The sequence below is a fragment of the Ahaetulla prasina genome, chromosome 7 (genome assembly GCF_028640845.1).
Source record: "Ahaetulla prasina isolate Xishuangbanna chromosome 7, ASM2864084v1, whole genome shotgun sequence".
Classification (NCBI taxonomy): domain Eukaryota; kingdom Metazoa; phylum Chordata; class Lepidosauria; order Squamata; family Colubridae; genus Ahaetulla; species Ahaetulla prasina.
The window spans coordinates 96,678,666-96,702,242 of NC_080545.1; the positions used below are offsets into that span (position 1 = coordinate 96,678,666).

The 23,577-nt window shown below is 45.5% G+C and overlaps 2 protein-coding genes across 2 annotated transcripts in view; both read right to left on the reverse strand.

Moving 5' to 3' along the window:
- LOC131201792 (TRPM8 channel-associated factor homolog) overlaps positions 1-13,226 on the reverse strand; it is a 28,549-nt gene extending 15,323 nt beyond the window's left edge. Inside the window, exon 1 of the mRNA XM_058190005.1 lies at positions 13,104-13,226. The gene's annotated coding sequence lies outside the window, so the exon portion shown is untranslated. The remainder of the gene's footprint in view (positions 1-13,103) is intronic.
- The window catches only part of LOC131202597 (TRPM8 channel-associated factor homolog), a 54,951-nt gene continuing 41,682 nt past the window's right edge, over positions 10,309-23,577 (reverse strand). Inside the window, exons 11-14 of the mRNA XM_058191700.1 lie at positions 20,802-21,015; positions 18,362-18,601; positions 13,104-13,441; positions 10,309-11,757 (exon numbers count right to left, since the gene is read on the reverse strand). Of these exons, the coding sequence (XP_058047683.1) occupies positions 11,506-11,757; positions 13,104-13,441; positions 18,362-18,601; positions 20,802-21,015 (1,044 nt within the window). The 3' untranslated portion in view covers positions 10,309-11,505. The remainder of the gene's footprint in view (positions 11,758-13,103; positions 13,442-18,361; positions 18,602-20,801; positions 21,016-23,577) is intronic.

Here is a 23,577-nt window from a genome sequence, read left to right on the forward strand (position 1 = left end):
AGAGCAGTCAGAGGAAAATTAAGTTCCTTGTAGGAGACACTTATAAATAATAATCTGGCGATCGTGAGAACATGGCCTAAGATGGCGCCGACGAAGGCTGCCTCGGTGAAATGCTTTCTAATTGTTTCTTTATTTCTAATTGTTCTCTGTGACTCACTATGGATTTCCTACTCATGAGACCATCTGCTAAAAATTAAGGAACATTTCTTTAAGGAGCAGCTTTCTTTAATCTCACCCCCGCCTGTCTTTACAAACACGGAGGAGATTCTAACAGGAGGAGGCAATTCCCACGGAGCCATGGATTACTAAAAAAACCAAACGACGGGAACGAAGGAAACGAGGTAAACGATCTGGGATCTTAATCAAGCTAAGAACTCGCATTAAAACTCCTCTGCCTTCAATTTTCCTAACAAATATACGCTCATTTGCAAATAAGATGGATGAAATACTCCTCTTAAACAAATACTATTCTGATTTTCGCAATTCAGCAGTCCTATGCTTCTCTGAAACCTGGTTAAATGAATCAATTGAAAATAGCAGCCTGAACATTCCAGGATTTCAAATTGAACGATCAGACAGGATTCCAGAAACATCTGGTAAAAAGAAAGGAGGAGGCTTATGCCTATATATTAATTCAACCTGGTGTCAAGATTTTAACATAATTTACAAATTCTGTGACAACAATTTAGAGACTCTAATTATCAACTGCAAACCTTACTATTCGCCTCGTGAATTTTCCTCATTTCTTCTAATTGCTGTTTATGTCCCACCACAAGCCTGTGTAAACAAGGCATTACGAACTCTAGCTGACCAAATCATGGAGGCTGAAGCCAAACACCCTGATTCACTGGCCATTGTTTTGGGAGATCTAAACAAGGCAAACTTAAGGAAAGAACTACCAAAATACTTTCAGCATGTCAATTGTCCCACCAGAGGCAAGAATACTCTAGACCATTGCTACACAACACTAAAAGATGCCTATCGGTCTTTGCCACGTGCAGCTGTAGGACACTCTGATCATTGCATGATTCACCTTGTACCTGCTTACAGGCAAAGACTTAAAGCCATAAAACCAATAATTAAATCAGTGAAAACCTGGACGGAGGAATCAGAATTAAAGCTACAGGCATGTTTTGACTGCACTGATTGGAATATTTTTAAAGATACCTCTGCAGACCTGGATGAACTCACAGATACTGTAACATCATATGTCAGCTTCTGTGAAGACCTATGTGTACCTACAAGGAACTTGCGAATACACAGTAACAACAAACCTTGGTTTACACCTAAACTTAAGCAGCTACGACATTCCAAAGAGGAAGCCTACAGAAAAGGTGATAAAATGCTGTACAATAAGGCCAGAAATGCACTAACAAGGAGATAAGAGCAGCAAAAGAAGCTACTCTGAAAAGCTAAAGAATCAGTTTTCAGCAAATGAACCAGCAAACATGTGGAAAACTCTTAAAAATATCACCGGCTATGGCAAACCTCCTTCCCAGGCTGAAGGTAATCAACAACTGGCAGATGACCTGAATGAGTTTTACTGCAGGTTTGAAAGGAAACTAAAGCCACCTATCTCCACAACCCCCATCTCAGACACACCAACAACAGCCAAGCCTCCTACAACTGACCCCATTTCATTGGGTTCACAACCCCTAGTGATCACAGAAAAGGAAGTGCAGGACCTATTTCACAGACAAAAGCCAGGAAAAGCTCCAGGCCCAGACAAGATAACTCCTTCTTGCTTAAAAGTCTGTGCTGACCAATTGGCCCCCATCTTCACCCATATTTTCAATAAATCACTAAAGATGTGCTATGTTCCTTCTTGCTTCAAATGCTCTACCATCATCCTAGTGCCGAAGAAGCCCACCATCAAGGAACTGAATGACTACAGACCAGTTGCTTTAACATCTGTCGTCATGAAAACCTTTGAAAGGCTAGTGCTTTCCTACCTGAAAACCATCACGAATCCGCTCTTAGACCCCTTGCAATTTGCATACCGAGCAAATAGATCAACAGATGATGCTGTTAATATGGCTCTGCACTACATCCTACAACATCTTGAGTCTCCAAAGACCTATGCAAGGGTCCTTTTTGTAGACTTTAGTTCAGCATTCAATACCATCATTCCAGACATTCTTCTAACTAAGCTAAACCAGCTACAGGTACCGGATAGGCCTATTCTGCAGTAGCCCTACCAGTGGAATATGCCCCTACTTTGGCAGCTCAGGGCAAAGGACATTGGCTGAAAATCAACATGTGAAATATTTAATGTTTGCTCATATCCTTGTGCAAACTGGATCCACGTCTGGTTAATAAGATTTATTGTCTGTGAAGAAGACTAGATCATCTGAGTCAGAGAGCAGTCAGAGGAAAATTAAGTTCCTTGTAGGAGACACTTATAAATAATAATCTGGCGATCGTGAGAACATGGCCTATTGTGACACATGCACTTCCGAGCCAGTAAGGAAGGTAAGTAGATTTCACCCCTGCCTAGAGGTGAAGATCTCACCTCCTAATCAGGAGGCTGTGAGTTCGATCCTATGTAGAGGCAGATATTTCTCTCTCTGGGTACACTGAGAATATATCTGCTGAACAAAACTCCGCATTGGCGACAAGAAGGGCATCCGGCCATTAAAACGCTGTGCTACCTCCATTCAGTTGCCCAGATTCCATGCTGCAAGGGATTATGGGGTCGTTAAAAGATTATGATGATGGGTTTCTGGAATTCTCTCTAACCCTTTAACAGCAGTGGTCACAGGAAACATCTGTATATTCCCCTTATACGTTGCATATGCTTTTTTGTGTTTGTGTTTCTGTTCTTCCTCTTGAAGGGCTAATCAGTGTGTGTGTGTGTATGTGTACATTTTGTCTGTGAAGGTCTGATCAGAGTAGGTGCATATGTGTTGCCTCTGTACGTGGGGATTATGCTCCCCTCTCATGCTGTGTTTGTGTGTATCACCCAGGGGAAGACATGGCAAATGAGGAAAGCAGTGTGTGAGCCTTTGCAAGACAAATTCGGTTTTTCTCTGTGTCTTGTGACATGGCACATAGACCCAAAAGGCTTGCGCTGCAATGGACAATATACCAAAAATGTGGTAAAGTACCAGATCTCAAGCAGGGGTGGGCTTCAAAAATTTTAGCAAGGGGTTCTCTGCCTGGTTGCCGGGTGGGCGTGGCCCAATCGGCCTCCTGCACCAGGGCATTTTTGCCCTCCCCAGGCTCCGGAGGCTTTCTTTGAGCCTCCGGGAGAGCAAAAAACGGCCTCCCCAGGCTCTGGAGTCCATAAATGGCCCTGTTTCTGGTCTTCCCGAACTTCCGGTAGACCTGTTTTTCACCCTCTCTGAGCCTCTGCATGCGTCCTGCACTTACCTGCATCCAAAACAGGCCCTGTGGGGACTCCTCGGAGGGGAGGGGTGGACAAAAGTGGGATTTGGGGTTCTCTGGACTGCACAGAATCTTAGCTAGAGGTTCTCCTGAACCCCTGCGAACCCCCAGCAGCCCACCCCTGATCTCAAATCAGGAGTATGACTGGGATAGAGACTTGATTAAACACGCGTGAATAAAGACTATAATGATATTGTCCCTTAACACATATTTTCTTCAAAACTGTGTGCACCAGTTCCGTTAGGCTTTTTCTGCAGGACTTTCTATTCCTTGAACATCTCGTTACCTCTCCCCGAATCCAGACTTCTGCGGATTGTAAGATTGTGATGTAAGAATCCAGATTGTGGCTGTCTGGACAAGACAGAATAGCCTCCTCTGCTTAAAATGCTTTCCTTCCTCATACCTGAAAATTTCATGTTTCCGTCTCTTTGTTTCTTCCAGGGAAGTCTGACTCAATTACTGAGTAAGACTCCCAAACGTCAGCTGCCAATTTCAGCCCTATAACCAGTGGTGGGATTCAAGTAATTTAACAACCGGTTCTCTGTCCTAATAATGTCTTCCATCAACCAGTTTGCCAAACTGCTCAGAAAGTTAACACCGGTTCTCCCGAAGTGGTGCGAACTGGCTGAATCCCACCACTGCCTATAACATGAAAGGGGGAGGGGGCGGGGTGTGAAGTAAGAAAGCTTTTATTTTTTCCAATGCCTTCCTCTCCATTTGCAGCTCATTGCTTTGAATTGCAGGGGAAACTTATGGTTTCTGTTAAGTTCGGGCAATAAAGAGGCAGGAGACAATTGAGTGACAACAGCTCTTTAGTTTATAGTGATCCCAGCAAAAATCCACAGGCAGAAACCCCTCTTTAAATACTCTTTTGGCTGAGGCTTCAACCAATCAGCAACGTGCTTTGTTCCCGCCCAAACTTCCCTCCTAAAGTTTAAATACATTACACTCCTTCCCTCCCAGAACGCTTTGTACCGGTCTTTACATAAAATTTGCAAGTTATTTTTCCACGTAGTCACGCAGGTAGACAGGGCGTCTCCTAACTCTTTCTGACCTGCGCAATTCATTCTCTGGGAGTGAGTCGAGCTGGTCGGAGGGACTGTTTGTTCCTCCCAGCTCCTCCTCTGGGCCGTCCGGCCCCGGATTATTGGCAGAGTCATCCCTGCTGTCTTCAGGAGGAGCCGGTTGGCGTCGCTGGACTTCTTCGGAGTCAGATAAGTCCTCCGCTCGCCTCGGGTTTGAGTCAGCTGTAGATTCAAACATTTGGTAGTCAGGGCCTGGCTGTTTGGTTTCTGGATTTCCGTGTACTCTTTTTCTTAATTGGTCTATGTGGCGTCTCCATACCCAGCCGTCCTCCATGTCCACTATATATGATTTTGGCCCGGTTATGCTTAGGATTGTACCTTTTAACCATGTTGGGCCTTCGCTATAGTTGTGTGCCCATACTGGGTCACCTATGGACATTTCCCTGGTTTTTTCTTTGCTACCCTTGTACCCATCGGGGGTGTATGTTGGGTTTAATCGGTCTAACGGGCACCCGAGTTTTCTACCCATCAATAGCTCTGCTGGGCTACGGCCCGTTGTCACACAGGGGGTCCTATGTTGGACTGCCAAGAAGGTATCAATTTTTGTTTGCCAATCGCCTGGACTTATTCTAGACAACGCTTCCTTTGCGCTCCGAACGAAACGTTCTGCAAGTCCGTTCGTTGCCGGGTGGAAAGGCGCCGAGAGGGCATGTCAGATGCCCTCCTCCGCTAAGTACCCCTCAAACTGGGTTGCTGTGAATTGCGGGCCGTTGTCGGAGACTAGGGTGTCTGGTAGGCCGTGTGTTACGAATAGATGCCTCAGGACTGTGATAACTGCTTCGGCCGTTGTAGTTTTCATAAGTATGATTTCTAACCATTTTGAGTAGGCATCTACTACAATTAAAAAGGTCTGCCCATGGAACGGCCCGGCAAAATCTATGTGAATCCTGGACCATGGGCCCTGGGGTTTCTCTGATTGGGGCCGTAGGGGGTAGTGGCCTTGACTCTTGGCAGGGTTGGCATTTCCCTACCCTGTCGCTAATGTCGTTATCCATTAGGGGCCACCACACATAGCTCCTCGCTAAACTCTTCATCCTCACAATTCCCGGGTGGCCCACATGTAACAATTCCAACACTTTTCCACGTAACTTTTCTGGAATAACCACTCTATCCCCCCATAGCAGACACCCCCCTTGAACTGACAGTTCTGATCGTTTTTTCGCAAAGTCTTTGAAACGCTCGCCCGGTGCAGCGGGCCATCCCCTCTGTACCCATCCTATCACAGTCCGTATGATAATGTCCCTGTAAGATGCCCTAGCCACTTCCTTAGATGTGACTGGGCCAGAGTCCCAAGAGTCAATTAGCAGGACAGGTGTCCCCAGGGTCGGGTCTTCGATAGTCTCTGGTAAAGGGCATCTGCTAAGAGTGTCCGCATGCCCTAAGTCTTTTCCTGGGCGGTGGAGCAATTTGTAAGAGTAGGCTGCTAGGAAAATCGTCCATCGGGTCAGCCTGGGTGATTGTGCGATGGGTGTTGGGCGGTCGCCCGCTAGGAGTCCCAACAGGGGCCTATGGTCCGTGACTATTTCGAATTCTCGCCCAAATAGGTATTCGTGGAATTTCTTAACCCCGGAGACTATAGCCAATGCCTCTCTGTCTAGTTGGCTGTAGTTCCTTTCAGCTGAAGACATTGTTCGGGAGTAATATGCTATAGGGGCTTCTTTCCGTTCGGTAACCTATGGCTGAGCACAGCCCCCACCCCGTATGGCGATGCATCGCACACAAGTACTAGGGGCAACGTGCCATTGTACTGGATGAGGAGGCTATCGCTGGACAAGAGGTTTTTTACCCCCTCAAATGCCCTAGCCTCAACCCTGCCCCAGGCCCAAGTAGCTTTTTTAGCTAGTAATTTATGTAGCGGCTCGGCTACTGTTGCCTTATTCCTTAAGAATACTGCATAAAAATTAACAAGCCCTAAGAACGCCTGTAATTCTGTTTTATTTTTGGGAGCTGGAACCTTTCTAATGGCTCGTACCTTGCTCTCAGTGGGGTGGATCCCTTCCCTATCTATTCGGTATCCTAGGAACTCTACGGATTCTACCCCAATTTGGCATTTGTTGAGCTTAACCTTAAGCCCAGCAGACCTGAAAATGCCCAATACTTTCCTCAGTCTTACCCCTAACTCGTCCAAGTTTTCTGCTGATACCAATACATCGTCGAAATAGGGGACCACCCCAGGTAGACCTTGTAACAGCCGTTCCATGAGGTTTTGGAATAACCCTGGAGCCACACTGACTCCGAACTGGAGTCGAGTGCATTTGAAAGCGCCACGATGTGTGACGATTGTCTGCGCCTCGGCTGTGCTGTTATCTACGGGTAGTTGTTGGTAGGCTTGAGCCAAATCGAGTTTGGCGAAAACTTGCCCTTGTCCTAACGAGTGCAACAAATGTTGCACTACTGGGACGGGGTATGCGCTCTTCTGCAATGCTTTGTTAAGCGTTGCCTTGTAATCAGCGCAAATTCTGACTGACCCGTCCGGTTTGACTGGCGTCACTATGGGTGTCTCCCATTTGGCATGGTCAATTGGGACTAGTATACCCTGGCTTACTAATTTGTCTAACTCCCTGTCGATCTTGGGCTTTAGGGCGAATGGGACTCTCCTGGCCTTTAATCTAATAGGGGCAATTTGGGGGTCTAAGTTGAACGAAATAGGGGTCCCCACCTACTTGCCCAGGCAGTCTTCGAAGACGTCCTCGAACTCCTTCAGTAGTTCATCTTTTAGGTTGACTTCGTTTCTGTAGACCCCGGTTACTCCCATGCCCAAAGCCCGGAACCAGTCCAGCCCTAGCAGACTCGGTAGAGCTCCGTCTACTACGGTGATAGGCAGGGTCTTCTTGAATTGTCCGTACTTAACTCTGACTGACGTGACCCCTCGAACAGGGATTCGATTTCCTTGATAGTCTTGCACTCTTAGTTTCTGGGTTTGTAATTTGCGTTTTGCGATGTCTGGCAGGTCTCTCGCAAGGGTGTCCCAAGACATAATTGTGATTGATGAGCCGGTATCCACTTCCATTTTGCACGGCACTCCTTCAATGACTGTTTTGGTAAAAATCTTTTTTTCTAGTCGTGTCGATGCGTGGCCCACTCTCACCGTGGTTTGATTCAGCTTCGCACCCTTTTTGAAAGGACCAATCCCGGGCCGCCTCGCTGCTCTGGTGCCCTGATTGGTCGGTTTGAATTTTTGGCGGGAAGGTTGGGAGGCCCGACAGGCCTGAGCTATATGTCCTTTCTTTTCGCACCGCCGACAGTGTCTTTGAAACAGCAGTTTTGTCGATGGTGTTGGCCCCCGCAACTCACGCATTCGTCCCGGTCTCCTCTCTCCGGCCTTCCGGTGTGGAAAACTTCTTCCCCTTCCTCACCTTCCGATTCAGCCTGGACTTCCTCGCTGTGGACCGGTGTTGTTTTAGCCCTGGCACCCTGTGCGTTTGGCTTTTGCAAGATCTCCGCCGCTTTGGTGGACATTTCGTGAGCCCTGGCCTCGTCCAAGGCTATGGCCAGAGTTAGGTTGCTTTTGGACAGCAACCACCTCTGTAGTCGAATGTCCCTGACCCCACAAATGAGTTGTTCGAATAAGGAGTCCTCTAAATCTCAGTACTCACAGTGGTTTGCGGCTTTCCTTAACGCGGCCATATACACGCTTATCGATTCGCCCTCTCGCTGTACCCGTTGCCTCAACTCGAACCGTTGGACGAACTTTGATGGTACCGGCGCATAGTGTGCTCGTAGGGTTGTTTGCAGTGTTTGCCACGGTACCGATTGTACCGCCGTTGGTTCCGACAGTGACTCTGCAGTATCGAAAACCTCGGGTCCGCAGTGGCTTAGGAAGTATGCTCGCTTCCGATTATCCGAGACTCCTTGCAGCTCGTTTGCTTCGAGGAAACACTCAAACCGAGCCATGTACGACCCCCATTTCTCCTTGGCTGGGTCAAATGGCGCTGGCGGTGTGTAGCTCGACATCGCTAATATCCGCCCTCGAAAACTGGCTGGGTTCAGGAATTCTTTTTCCTTCAGCTCTTTTCCCAATCTCACTGCCTCAATATCCCACCTTCGTCGCCAATGTTAAGTTCAGGCAATAAAGAGGCAGGAGACAAGTGAGTGACAACAGCTCTTTAGTTTATAGTGATCCCAGCAAAAACAACAGGCAGAAACCCCTCTTTAAATATTCTTTTGGCTGAGGCTTCAACCAATCAGCAAGGTGCTTTGTTCCCGCCCAAACTTCCCTCCTAAAGTTTAAATACATTACAGTTTCCTTATTCATAGGGAGATGGCCGACACACTCAGCCACCAGGACACCTCAAATGACAGTTGGCACCTCCCAAACATTATTAGGTTGTGCCCATATGGCATCTACCCTGGCCGTCGTGTTGCTGTGAAAGAACATGACACTCTGCTCCTGTATTTAATTTTAATTTTAAAAAGTGTTTGCCCTAACTGAAGGATTGCAAAGGTTTTCCAGAAGAGAGTTAAAGGTAAAGGTTCCCCTCGCACATATGTGCTAGTCGTTCCCGACTCTAGGGGGCGGTGCTCATCTCCATTTCAAAGCCGAAGAGCCAGCGCTGTCCGAAGACGTCTCCATGGTCATGTGGCCGGCATGACTCAACGCCAAAGGCGCACGGAACGCTGTTACCTTTTTTATTTATTTATTTTATTTTGTCACAACATTATATACAGGAACATATATTGAAAGGAAACAATAGGACAGGAACGGTAGGCACTTTTGTGCACTTATGCACGCCCCTTATAGTCCTCTTAGGAATGGGGTGAGGTCAATAGTAGACAGTTTTTGGTTGAAGATTTTGGGGTTTTGAGTAGAGACTATAGAGTCAGGTAGTGAGTTCCAAGCGTTAACAACTCTGTTACAAAAATCATATTTTCTGCAATCAAGATTGAAGTGGTTGACATTAAGTTTGAATCTATTGTTTGCTCTTGTATTATTGCTATTGAAGCTGAAGAAGTCTTTAACAGGAAGGACATTGCAATAGATGATTCTGTGTGTTAAACATAGGTCTTGTCGGAGTCGGCGGAGTTCTAAATTCTCTAATCCCAGGATTTCAAGTCTGGTGGAATAAGGTATTTTGTTGTTTACAGAGGAGCGAAGAACTCTTCTTGTAAAATATTTTTGGACTCGTTCAATCGTATTAATGTCAGAGATGTGGTATGGGTTCCAGGCAGATGAGCTGTATTCAAGAATGGGCATGGCAAATGTTTTGAATGCTCTGGTTAGTAGTGTAGAGTTTTTGGAAAAGAAGCTACGCAGAATTCTACGTCGCCTTCGACAAGACCTAAGTTTAACTCATAGAATCATCTATTGTAATGTCCTTCCTGTTAAAGACTACTTCAGCTTTAACTGCAATAATACAAGAGCAGCCAACAGATTTAAACTTAATGTTAACCGCTCCAATCTTGATTGCAGAAAATATGACTTCAGTAACAGAGTTGTTAATGCTTGGAATACACTACTTGACTCTATGGTCTCTTCCCATAATCCCCAAAGCTTTAACCAAAAACTTTCTACTATTGACCTCACCCCATTCCTAAGAGGACCATAAGGGGCGTGCATAAGCGCACAAATGTGCCTACCGTTCCTGTCCTATTGTTTTTCTTTTCTTCTTCTTATATATAGATAGATACTTATACCTCCCAATATTTACTCATATATATGTTTATATACTATATAATCTTTTTATATGAAGTTGAAAATAGGGTTTCCAAGTTTTCTAAAATCACAAAGAAGAAAGCATTCAAAAATTTATTTCTTACCTAGTCAAAACAGTGGCAGTAACATGACAGATCATGCCATCCAGCCCTCTCAATTCCTGGCAAATAGATGGGGAAGAAATGGAAGTAGTGACAGATTTTATTTTCCTGGGCTCCAAGATCATCGCAGATGGGGACTGCAGCCAAGAAATTAAAAGATGCTTGCTCCTGGGGAGGAAAGCTATGGCAAATCTAGACAGCATGCTAAAAAGCAGAGACATCACCCTGCCCAAAAAAGTGTGTATAGTCAAGGCTCTGGTGTTCCCAGTTGCAATGGATGGCTGTGAAAGTTGGACCATAAGGAAGGCTGAGCGCCAAAGAATGGAGGCCTTTGAACTCTGGTGCTGGAGAAGACTCCTGCGAGTTCCTTGGACTGCAAGGCGATCCAGCAGGTCAGTCCTAGAGGAGATCAACCATGACTGCTCCTTAGAAGGCCAGATCCTGAAGATGAAGCTCAAATACTTTGGCCACCTAATGAGAAGGAAGGACTCATTGGAGAAGAGCCTAATGCTGGGAACAATTGAGGGCAAAAGAAGAAGGGGACGACAGAGAACGAGGTGGCTGGATGGAGTCACTGAAGCAGTCGGCGTGAGCTTAAATGGACTCCAGAGGATGGTAGAGGACAGGAAGGCCTGGAGGAACACTGTCCATGGGGTTGTGATAGGTCAGACACAACTTCACAACTAACAACAACAAACATGATAGAACCCAGAATCCACTCAATTCAGAAAGGATCAAGTAAATCGGAGGGCACAAGCCATTGAGAAAGATCAAACAGTTATATTTTTAATATACACAATTTTTATTTAGACCCGCAAAGAGCTTAATAATCATCATTTCAAATGTGTGGCATCATTAGAGAGAGTTCTTTGTGAAAAATACAGGAAATGCCAATTTGGAAACTAAACTTAACAGAATATTAGAGGTTATAATGAAAATATGAGGTTCTCTTTCCTTTCAGCCTCATATTGCTAGCAAATAGTTTACCCATTTCCCTATATTGGATCAGTGATTAAAATAAGGTAGGAGTGTGTGTGTGTGTGTGTGTGTGTGTTTTCCACGTGGATTTAAAATTTTAAGTTCTAAAGATTGCAAGAATAAGGATTCCCCTAAGAAAGAGATTTTTTTTAAAAAGGTAGCAACCAAATAGTGGAGCTGAAATCCTCTATGCGCAACAGCTAAATAGAAAAAATCATTGATACTATCAGACTCAGTTTTAAGTAAAACATCTGCTCAATTCCAGTGTTCTCTGATGAGGATGATCTTGGCTTCTGGTCCTTCAAGAGTGCCGGTACTCTATCATGGGATCCTCAGCCCAGGCGGGGTAGGATAAGGCCAGCTTCTCAGAGACACTGTCCTCAATGGGCCACCCCCAGGTTTTGAAGAAAGGAGCCAGGTTTCTGTTGACTTCCTGAGAGAAGGTTTCTGCCCACAGGTTCATCTTGTCCTTTTTCTCATCTGGGATGTTGCTCATGGTTTGGTATTTCGCAAAAATGCGGATGTAGGGGTCCCAACCAAAGGCTTCCTGAAGCTGAAGAAAAATAGGGCAATTGTATAGATCCGTGATCTATACCTCAGCTATTACATTATTTTACATTATATGACCTTATTCTGTCTAGATCAGGGGCAATCAACCTTTTATACCTACCGCCCACTTTTGTATCTCTGTTAGCAGTAAAATTTTCTAACTGTCCACCGGTTCCACAGTAATGCGCCGTGTATCATCGTCTGCGCATGCCTCTCGCGCATTGTAGATTGGGGAGGGGCAGCTACCAGCTCTGCTTGTCTGTTACAGCTGGGTGGTGTGGGAGGGAGATGCGCGAGCTATTTTGGGACAAGGCTCTTTTGTTTGCGTTTGCACTATAGCACCATTTAGTTTCACTTAGATAACGTGAACTAAACTTATGTGCAGGTGATACTAATAGTATATTTTCAGAAATTTAAATTGTCACAGGGAATTTTATGAAACCTAATGAAAATGTTTTTAAATAATGCTATGAATTTTTTTAAAAAAGTCAATTAAAAAAAAGGAAAGTGCTTCAGTATTGCTTAACATTGTAAGCCGCCCTGAGTCTTCGGAGAAGGGCGGGATATAAATTCAAAATTTAAAAAAAAAAGTATCAGATAAAAACCCTACCGCCCACCATGAAAGCTGGAACGCCCACCAGTGGGCGGTAGGGACCAGGTTGACTACTACTGCTCTAGATCAAAGGCCACCAGTATAAAAACAGGGAAGTCACAAACCCGTTTTAACTGATTGCAGGAATTTTAACAGTTTTAACAGTAACAGAGTCGGGAGGGGCCTTGGAGGTCATCTAGTCCAACCCCGTGCTCACGCAGGAGACCTGTACTAGGAATTTGAACCACCAAACTGCTGACCTTTCTGATCGACAAGCTTAGCCATGGACTGATAGGATTTTGTTCCACGTTTTTAAGAAGATCCCACCCCCCGGCTCTATTCATCTCAAGTACAGGTCGTCCTCAACATAGGACCATAATTGGGAATAAAACTCCTGTTGCCAAGCAAGACTTTTGTTAAATGAGTTTGCCCCCATTTATGATTTTTCTTGCCACAGTTGTTAGCTGAATTTCTGCATTTGTTAATAACATGGTTGTTAAGTAAATCTGGCTTCCCCGTTGACTTTGCTTCTCAGAAAACTGAGCACGTGACCCCGGGACATTGCAACCATCATCAATATGAACCAGTTGCCAAGCACCCAAATTTTAATCATGTGACCATGGGGATGCTACAATGGTCATGAGCGTGAAGAACGGTCATAACCTGCTTTTTTGCACTGCCGTTGTAACTAAATGAACTGTTGTAAGTCGAGGGCTATCTGTATTATGCCAATGACCTCCCATGAACAGCTTTCTTACCTGCAAATAGGGTTCAAGTGCAGTGAACACTTCAAAGTCGTCTAGATTAGCTCCATTTCTAATGTAGTTCTCAATCCTCTCCTTTCTTGCATGTGGTTGAAGCTCTGGGTGGGCTATTTCTCGGGAGATGCTCAGCACGGTCTCATTGATGTAAACGGACCAGAGGTTGCAGGTGGCTTCGTCTGTATGGGGTGAGAAATTCCACCCACTTTTCTGCTGGTTATGACCGAGTTCGTGGATTGGGCCCCAAGTTCCTTTAGCATAGAAATCTTGCACATCTATGATCTCAGATAGGGCACCTACATCACTCATGATTGGATAGCCAGCGTGCATCCAACCTAAGGAAAGAGTTGGGATAGATACAGTTGCATAGATCCTTCATTGCAGAGAGGAAAAATAATAAGATTCGGTGGGCAAACTAACTAATTTGGCCTTTGGTCTACTTTCAAGCGTCGTCTGCAAAAAATCCCTTCTAATTTCTGATAATGGTTATCTATCTGTTCCCTGCAATCTCCATATAAACTGAATTTTCAAGAAAATGAAAGCTCATGGTGCAGTTGTGAGTTTGCTGCAGTGTGTTGGGAAACAATGTGAATTGCAGCATTAGTACAATAATTCTATTATAGCAATAGCACTTAGACTTATATACCGCTTTACAGCCCTCTCTAAGCGGTTTATAGAGTCAGCATATGGTCCCTAACAATCTGGGTCCTTATTTTACCAACCTCGGAAGGATGGAAGGCTAAGTCAGCCTTGATCCTAGTGAGATTTGAACTGCCAAATTTTTTATTTTATTTTATTTTGTCATAACATTATATACAGGAACATATATTGAAAGGAAACAATAGGACAGGAACGGTAGGCACTTTTGTTCACTTATGCACGCCCCTTATAGTCCTCTTAGGAATGGGGTGACTTTTTGGAAAAGAAACTACGCAGAATTAGGTTTACAACTCTTAGAGCCTTTTTTGCTATATAGTTGCAGTGGGCTTTGGCACTTAGGTCATTTGATATGAAAACTCCAAGGTCCTTAACAGGGTGGGGGTCATCTGTAAGATAATGTCTATTAAGCTTATACTTAGTGTTTGGGTTCTTTTTTCCAATATGTAAGACTGAGCATTTGCTGGTTGAGATTTGGAGTTGCCAAGTTTTAGACCAATCGGATACAAAGTCAAGGTCTTTTTGAAGGGTACTACTATTGTTGGTGGTGTTAAATAGTTTGACATCGTCAGCAAAGAGAACACAATAACTTGAGATATGGTCACAGAGATCATTTATGTATAGTATGAAGAGCGTTGGTCCAAGAACGCTACCTTGAGGAACGCAACTTTTGACAGGGACAAGATTTGATAGAGCATTGCCAATTTTGACCACTTGTTGTCTGTTTGACAGGAAAGCAGTTATCCAATTGTGAAGAGGCAGCCAGCAGTCAGCAGAAGTAGGGTGCAGTACTGCCTTTTAACCATTGTGCCACCGTAACACATTTTCACCAGTAAATTAGGAAAGCAGATCAATAGGAAAGCAGATCTCTTCTCACCCTCGGACCATTACACTCTTGTCTCCCGGTTTGAGACCTACCATGTAGTATTACATCTGCATTACCATCGTATTTAAAGACTGGTCTGGGACTGGATTTGGCCATCTCCATATATTTCCGAGATGTATCTAACGACGCAACTTCTCAGTCTGCGAGATTCCCCCCTCTCGTGGACATGGCCCTCTACATTATCGAAGGCCTACCTTGATGACGGATTTTGGAATCCCGAGAGGTGGCATGCGGCTAAAAAGAGGCTTAGGGGTTTTTTAAATTCGTGTTTTACTAAACTTTTAAATAAATCATCTACGGGGAGGGAAGGATTTTTAAAGGGTGGGTTGGGTGGGGGAGGACACCCACGGAGGGTTAGGCTAGTCCCTGCTAGGGTTCCTGATTTGGAGGTTCTTGATATGGAGATAGTTATGGAGGTTAAAACTCAACCATTTATGGGTAAGAGGGAGGGGCAGATATGGCGGAAGTGGGGGCTCATATCATGTTCGGGGAGTACCCTCTCGCTGTTTGCGAGCGATTGCGTGCTCCGGGCCCCCAAGCTTGCCTCGTTCTCCGAGTGGCTATGCCTCCAGGAACCTGGACCTTCGGTTGATGCTATGCAATGCCAGGTCCGTCGTGAATAAAGCCCCCCTCATAGCCGATCTTATTCAAGAGGGGGGGGCGGACCTGATGGGCATTTCGGAGACCTGGTTGGGCGCAGAAGGCGGGGTTCCCCTTATCGAGATGTGCCCACCAGGTTTCCAGGCATTCCATCAACTGAGGGCCCAGAGTAGGGGTGGGGGGGTAGCGGTTGTTATTCACGAGGGTCTAGAACCGAGGGAGGTCTCTGTCCCACAGATAGCCGGTTGTGAAACCCTTTTGGTAAAGTGGGGCTGTGGGGTACAGGTGGGCATGCTGGTTACGTACCTGCCTCCTTGCTGCGTGGCAGCAGCCCTGCCCGAGTTGTCGGAGATGATAGCCGGGACGTTGGTTGAGACCCCCAGACTTATGGTTATGGGGGATTTCAACTTGCCATCGGTGGGCAAATCGTCGACGGCAGCTCGGGAGTTCATGGCTTCCATGGCAGCCTTGGACCTGACCCAGGTAGTTAATGGTCCCACCCACACTGGGGGTAACACTCTGGACCTGATTTTTGTCTCGGGACAGTGGCTAAATGATCTGGATTTAAGGGAATTAATTGTTAAGCCCTTGTCATGGTCAGATCATTTGCTCCTTCGGCTAGACTTTCGAACCGCTGCACCCCGCCGCAGGGAGACGGAGCCGGTTCGATGGTTACGTCCCAGGCGCCTGATGGACCCGGAGAGGTTTCTGATGGAGCTTGGGCCGTTTCCTGGGGAATTAGCCCACGATTCGGTCGAAGAACTGGTGGCTGCCTGGGAAGGGGCGGCTGCCGGGGCTTTGGACCGCGTCGTGCCTTTTTGGCCTCTGACCCGGCGCCGAACTCGACCAGCTCCTTGGTATAATGAGGAGTTGAGGGAGATGAAGCGCCGGAAAAGATGCCTAGAGAGTGCCTGGAGGTCCAGCCGCACCGAATCCGACCGAACACTAGTTAGGTGTTGTATTCAGACCTATCTAGTGGTGATAAAAGCGGCGAAATATACCTATTTCTCTGCTCTTATTGCATCGGCAGATAACCGTCCAGCCACCCTGTTTAGGGTGACCCGCTCCCTGCTCTCGCAGGAGGCTAGGGAGGACCCCTTGCAGGGGCGTGCTGAGGATTTTGTACAGTATCTGTCCGATAAAATCACTCGGATTCGGGACGGGCTGGACACTGATTGGATAGATCCGGGCGAGGGGACGGGGACAAGTCTTGTGGATATTACTTGGGCTGAGTTCGATCCTGTGACTCCTGACAACATGGACAGGTTGTTGGCTAGGCTGAATCCCACCACATGTTTATTGGACCCGTGTCCCTCCCGGTTGGTACTGGCCACACGGGAGGTGACACGAGGTTGGCTCCTGGGAATTATCAACGCCTCCTTGTTGGAGAGCACCTTTCCCGCCGCCCTGAAAGAGGTGGTGGTGAGGCCCCTCCTCAAGAAGCCTTCCTTGGACCCAGCTGTATTGGTGAACTATCGTCCACTCACCAACCTTCGCTTTGTGTGGTGGCATATCAGCTTCCCCAATACCTGGAGGAAACTGTCTTTCTAGACCCGTTCCAGTCCGGCTTCAGACCTGGTTACAGCACCGAGACGGCTTTGGTCGCGTTGGTGGATGACCTCTGGAGGGCTCGGGACAGGGGATGTTCCTCTGTCCTGGTCCTGTTAGATCTCTCAGCGGCTTTTGATACCATCGACCATGGTATCCTGCTGCGGCGGTTGGAGGGATTGGGAGTGGGAGGCACCGTTTATCGGTGGTTCTCGTCCTATCTCTCTGACCGTTCGCAGACGGTGTTGGCAGGGGGGCAGAGATCGACCTCTAGGTCCCTCACTTGTGGGGTGCCTCAGGGGTCGGTTCTCTCGCCTCTCCTGTTCAACATCTATATGAAGCCGCTGGGTGAGGTTATCCGTGGTTTCGGGGTGGATTATCATCTGTACGCTGATGATACTCAGCTGTACATTTCCACCCCGAACCACCCCAACGAAGCTGTCGAGGTGATGGACCGGTGTCTTGAGGCCGTGCGGGTCTGGATGGGGAGGAATAGGCTCCAACTCAACCCTACCAAGACAGAGTGGCTGTGGGTTCCGGCGTCCCGGTACAGTCAGCTTACGCCTTCGCTGACTGTGGGGGGTGAAGTTCTGACCCCCAGGGGAAGGGTGTGCAACTTGGGCGTTCTCCTGGACGATCGGCTGTCTTTAGAAGAACATTTGACGGCCGTCGCCAGGGGAGCATTTTATCAGGTTCGCCTGATGCGCCAGTTGCGCCCCTTTCTTGACCGGGACTCCTTACGCACGGTCACTCACACCCTCGTTACCTCTCGCCTGGACTATTGCAATGCTCTCTACATGGGGCTCCCCTTGAAGAGCACCGGAAGGCTCCAGCTAGTCCAGAATGCGGCTGCGCGGGTAATTGTGGGAGCATCACGTTGCTCCCATATAACACCTATCCTGCGCGGCCTGCACTGGCTGCCGGTAGCCTTCCGGGTGTAATTCAAGGTGTTAGTGCTCACCTTTAAAGCGCTCCATGGCTTAGGACCGGGCTATTTACGAGACCGCCTTCTGCCACCGATAGCCTCCCAACGACCTGTGCGTTCCCACAGAGCGGGCCTGCTCCAGGTGCCATCAGCCAAACAGTGCCGGCTGGTGACCCCCAGGGGGAGAGCCTTCTCTGTGGCAGCACCGACCCTATGGAATGAGTTACCTCCTGGGTTACACCAATTTCCCAACCTCCGTTCCTTCAAGCGGGAACTGAAGACTCTGCTATTCAATCGGGCGGGACTAGCCTAAATATTATTTTAATTTGATATTTTAGTTTAACTTAGTTTTAATTGAATTTTAAACTGTATTAATCTATTTATAATTTTATATTTTAAGGTTTTATATCGGTCTTTTGACTGTTTTTAGTTTTAAATTGGCCGGTTAAATATTTCATTTTAAATGTATTTTAAATTTATTGTGTACCTATGTGTTTTAATAAGGCTGTACACCGCCCTGAGTCCTTCGGGAGAAGGGCGGTCTAGAAATCTAATTAATAAATAAATAAAATAAACAAATAATAATAATATTTTAGGGTTTTCCTCTAAAATCTGTGATGTGAACTAGATTATACTTGCCTGCTGCTATCTGAACATCTGCCACAATCCTCTCTGGTCTGGGGAAAATAGGAGGGATGGCTGCTAAGTGGGTGATGGCCCTCATCATCTGATCCCAGGTCTGGAGGAGGAAAGCGATCCCTTCGTGACTACGTACAGCATCCGATGGCAGCGTGAGGATGATATTTTCGGTTTCCAGTTCCGCCCAGGGAGCGGGATAGTGGCAGATAGTATCTTGCCAATCCTGGATGCTGGTTTCACCTAAAGAAACATTTAAAACAGAACGCCTGGGTATAATATTTTCTTAAACCAAAAATAGGTGGGAGGAAGAAAAATGCTTTCCTGATCACAATATTTTGATAGGTGTGTTCAATGATATATTCTAAGAAAAGGCCAAGAGGTACAGAAAGTTCATCCTTATTTTCCACTGGTTTTCTTTAACAAATCTCTGCTACAACCATAGTCCTGGGAAATATTGTTTTTTTTAAATTCATTGTTGGAAAATATTTCTATGCAATACAGTAGTATTCATCCAGTAGATGGCAGTATTTACAAGTTTGGTTCTATGGTATATATCCATTATGATGAACCTATGGCAGACGTCCCAGAGGTGGCACGCAGTGCCCTCTCTGTGGGCACGTGAGCCATTGCCCCAGTTCAGCTCAGCTGCACATGTGTGCGCACCTCCTGATGGCCAGCTGGACTTTGGGTTTCTGCCACACATTCGTGGGGGGTGGCGGGTGCGGGAGGGGCATGCATGGGGGGCACATTCGGGGGGAAGTGCACACATGCATGCAGGGGGGATATGCGCAGGGGTCATGTGCGTATTGCATTTTGGTGATTCGGGGGGGGGGTGCTTTGGCCACTCGGTCAGGAAAAGGTTAGCCATCACTGGTGTATATATTCTCTGCTCTTTTAGAGTTTCCCATTTTTTCTGCTGCACTGTAAAACAGTTGAGCAGTAAAGCACATGGTGACTGTACTCTTTGCTCTGTGGTGCTATATATAAACAGGATTTCTAACATTTTTGCTATAGAAAGAGCAATTGTTTAGAATTGTGACCCATTTTTAAAATAATAATCATGCCTTCAAAGGCCTTGAATACAATACTCTGTAGTCTCCTGGTTTAAATATGAACTTTTCAGGATGATATTGATACCCTTTCACAATACCTGCAGGCTGCAGGGGGTGGTGGTGGTTCTGGATGGGGGGTAATAGGTTTCAGCTGACCCCTGATAAGACAGAGTGGCTGGGGGTTCAAGGTGCCTCGAGGTCCGATTGTTTATTATCTTTAGTTCTGGATAGGGTATCACTACCCCAGACAGACCAGCGTGCAACCTGGGAGGTGGTTCTCCTAGACTCATGATTCCTGCTCAAAGGGCATGTGGCAGTTGCAGCTATGAGAGCCTTTGTGCAGCTTTGTGGTGTGTGCCAGTTACAAACTTATCTGGATCACGAGGCTCTGTGCACACTGCACAATCACTCACATCCTGGACATCTGTCTCAGATGGATTACTGCAACGCACTCTACATGGGGCTATTTTTCAAGAGCATTCTGATGGTGTGCACAGTTCTGGGGCCTTTAGAGTGGCACACAGAATACCACTTTTTTGTGGTTCCAGATCCAATTCAAGGTGGTGGTTATTACATTGAAAGCCCTATATGGAATGTATCCAGGGTATCTGAAGTGCTGTCTTGCTCCAATCCTGTCCACTTGTTCCAGCAGATGCGGCCCATGGCCGATCCCGTCAGCCAAGGAATTCTGGCTGGTAGGGTGAAGGAGAAGAGCCTTTTCTGTCTTGGCCACAGCCTTCTAGAACAGGGGTCTCCAACCTTGGTCCCTTTAAGACTTGTGGACTTCAATTCCTAGAGTCCCTCAGCCAGCAAAACAAAGCTGGCTGAGGAACTCTGGGAGATGAAGTCCACAAGTCTTAAAGGGACCAAGGTTGGAGGCCGCTGTTCTAGAACATTTTACCACAGTAGGTAAGTAAGAACTGCTCTCAGGCTTCTGTCCTTTCAGAAGGGCTCAAAAACCTGCTTTTTGGCTGGTTAGTTAAGGGCCTCACTATTTGCTTGACAGGATAAGACAAAGATCTCATCCCTGTGATCCCCTTGGTTCTATTTTTATATAGTGTTGTGTAATTGTAATTTTTTTTACCCCTAATATCATCTTTTTATTGTTTGCAAGCCAGCCAAAGTCATCTTGCAGATATAAATTAATTGTAAATTAATCATATAATTTACAATACATATAAATACAATGGTGCAGCTTATTTCTTATAAATATTAGTCCGTAACATTTCCCTGAATTTCTGAAGAATATCCCTTTTACTGTTGGGTTTCTAAGTGGAGATGGACTCCAGAAAGTTTGCTGGATCCAATGCCTTTTGGAGCCAGATCAGAACCAACCAGCAAAGTAGAAAAGTTTTGAACTTCATAAACTGAGGAAGGAGTTGTGTTACCATGCTTGAAATAAGGAGCCTGGGTGGCCCCTTCGATGGTGACAGAGAAGTAGCCCAATGAAGAGTTCTCTGGTACAATGATGTACAAGAGGCCTCCCCACAAACCGGAGACCTCCATCTTCTCCGTCTGCACCGGAAACTGCCTTGTCACCATTGGAGGACGCTTCCATTTCTTGAGATCAACTAAATTATCGGTGTGGCACCCAATTTGCACCTGTGGAAAACAACCGACATTGAAATGAACAAGTCACGATGAAGAGAAATGGCATAATGGTGACTTTGAATGAGCTGGTGGTGTGTGTTTCAAGCGTCTAAAAAAAAGGAAGACTAACTCTGATTTTGATTAGAAGTGGTTCTAATTAGATTGTGTGTGTGTGTGTGTGTGTGCATGTGTGTGTACCAGGGGTGGGTTCTACTTAACTTTACTACCGGTTCGCATTGTGCCCACGCACGTGTTCTTCTGCGCATGTGCAGAAGAGTTTTGATGACGTTTGGATCAGTGGGTGGGGCCTCCCGCTGGTTTTACTACCAGTTCTATAGAACTGGTCCAAACTGGGAGCAATGCACCACTGGTGTTTACACACATAAAGACACACTAACACAACTGTATATTATAATCATACTGAAACTATATTTAATATAAAATATAAATTATATCTAAATTATATAAATACTTAATATATAAATATATAATATATAAATAAATAATATATATAAAAATATATAATAATATATATATAAAATATATAAATGGATATATTTCTAATAAATATAACAGTCTCTTTTTTCTTGTACATTGTGCTCGCCTCAATATTGGACCATTTTTTAAATGAAAAACATTGAGAAAGACTTTAAATGCTTTTAGGATGGAGGGCAGAATTTATTTATTTGAGACCTGTAGAAGGACAACATACCTGAGCAGGTGAAACTCACCTGTGCTCCTTCTCGGCCCTCCCCCCATTGTCAGGACAACCGAGCTGCCAATCAAACAGTGGTGACCAATCAAACAGAATCATTGGGCAGGAGACAGAGGGAAGACAAGATGGCCGCCTGGGAACTCTGCGGCCAAAGGACTCATGAAGACAAGGCCGAATAAACAGAGTCAAAGCTCAGGAGTCAAATAAAAAAGGCAAATTAAAAGATAGACTGCCCTGATGAGGAGAGGCTACCAGGAAGGAGGCTGCCACTAAGGAAACGGGGGAGAGGGCCATTTCCCCCCCCCTTCCCTCAGGATCTGGCATGAAGAAAGCATTTTTCAAGCCTTTTCCCTCAGATAGAACTAAGATTCATAAGAAGAGAAGAATCAAGAAGCCCATCCAGAAGCAAATAAGGAGAAAAGATGAAGCCAAAGACAAGCCAGGGATCAATTAAATCGAAGTGCTGCTCCTGAGGCTAGAAGGAGGGAAGGCAAAATGGCTGCCTGGAGCTCTTCTGTCACAGGCCTCCTGAGGACACGACTGAATAAACCAAGACAAAGCCAATAATCAAATAAACAGGCAAAATAAGAGTTAGGCAGCTTTGATAAGAAGTGGCAATGGAAGAGCAATTGAGGAAACTGGGGAGGAAAATGCATTTTTCCTTCCCTCGGAGCTGCATGAGGGGAAAAATTTTCCTTCAGGGGGAGCCAAGACTGGGCAGAGGTGAACAATTTTTAAGCCCTGCCAAGAAAAGCTGAAGAAAATGCCAAAATAGGAATAAAATAGGAAGCAGAAATGATAAAAAAAAATGATCAAAGTCAGATCAAATTCTGGTGAAAAAGTATGATTGTACAGAGAGTGACAAATTAAGACGAGAGAAATAGAGAAGTTGGCCATTAATAAATATTTTGGAGATAAAGTGTGTGTGTGTGTGTGTGTGTGTGTGTGTGTATGTATATGTCTGTATGTGTGTGTGTGTATATACATATATTTGTTTTCGTAGGTTTTCATGGGTATATATATATGCAGGTTTTGGTATGTTCGGGTCTTTTCCCGTGTAAGATTGAAAGTAGGCAACGTTTCAATGAGATCTCACTCATCATCTTCAGGCTTTGGGTTTGTTCTTATGTGAGCAAAGTGTGGATTTTAACTGCTGTTTTTCTATAAATACTGGTGGGGTGTGTGTGTGTTTTTGAATAGCTGGCCTAGCTGTTGCAAGCTGATTGGTTGGCTGTGTTGCTACATATTGATTGGTTAATGGAGGTTTTTTTTTTTTTGGAATTGCTGGGCTAGCTGCTGCAAGCTGATTGGTTGGCTGTGTTGCTAATTGGTTAATTGGGTTGATGTTTATGCGGGAAGTAGCATTTTGGGCCCTGGTCTGGTTCCGAGTTCGAGGTTGCCACACAAACATCAACACATAAAAGGACTGCATAGGAAGCACGAAGCTGAAGCCTGAAGATAACGAATGAGACTTCGTTGAAACGTCGCCAAGACACTTCCAATTTTACGCGGGAGAAAACCCGAATAACCAAAGACCTACATACAAACACCCGCGAAAACCTCAGAAAACATATATATATATATGAATGTAATGTAAATGTAGTGTAAGAGCTTGTAGAAAAATACTTAAAATAGAAAATACTTTTGTTATTGAAATTAATATTCCTCCTTTTCTTTTCCTGCACTTGCCCTTTTCTCTGAGATGCAGCAAAATCTCATTGTTCATTTGTTACCAGGTCATCTTTATTTTATCTTTATTTATTCAACTTTTATGCAGCCCTTCTCACCTGGACATGACATTAAGTGGCTTACAATCATGTAAAAGAAACATTAAAACATCAGGGCAAAATGGTAATATT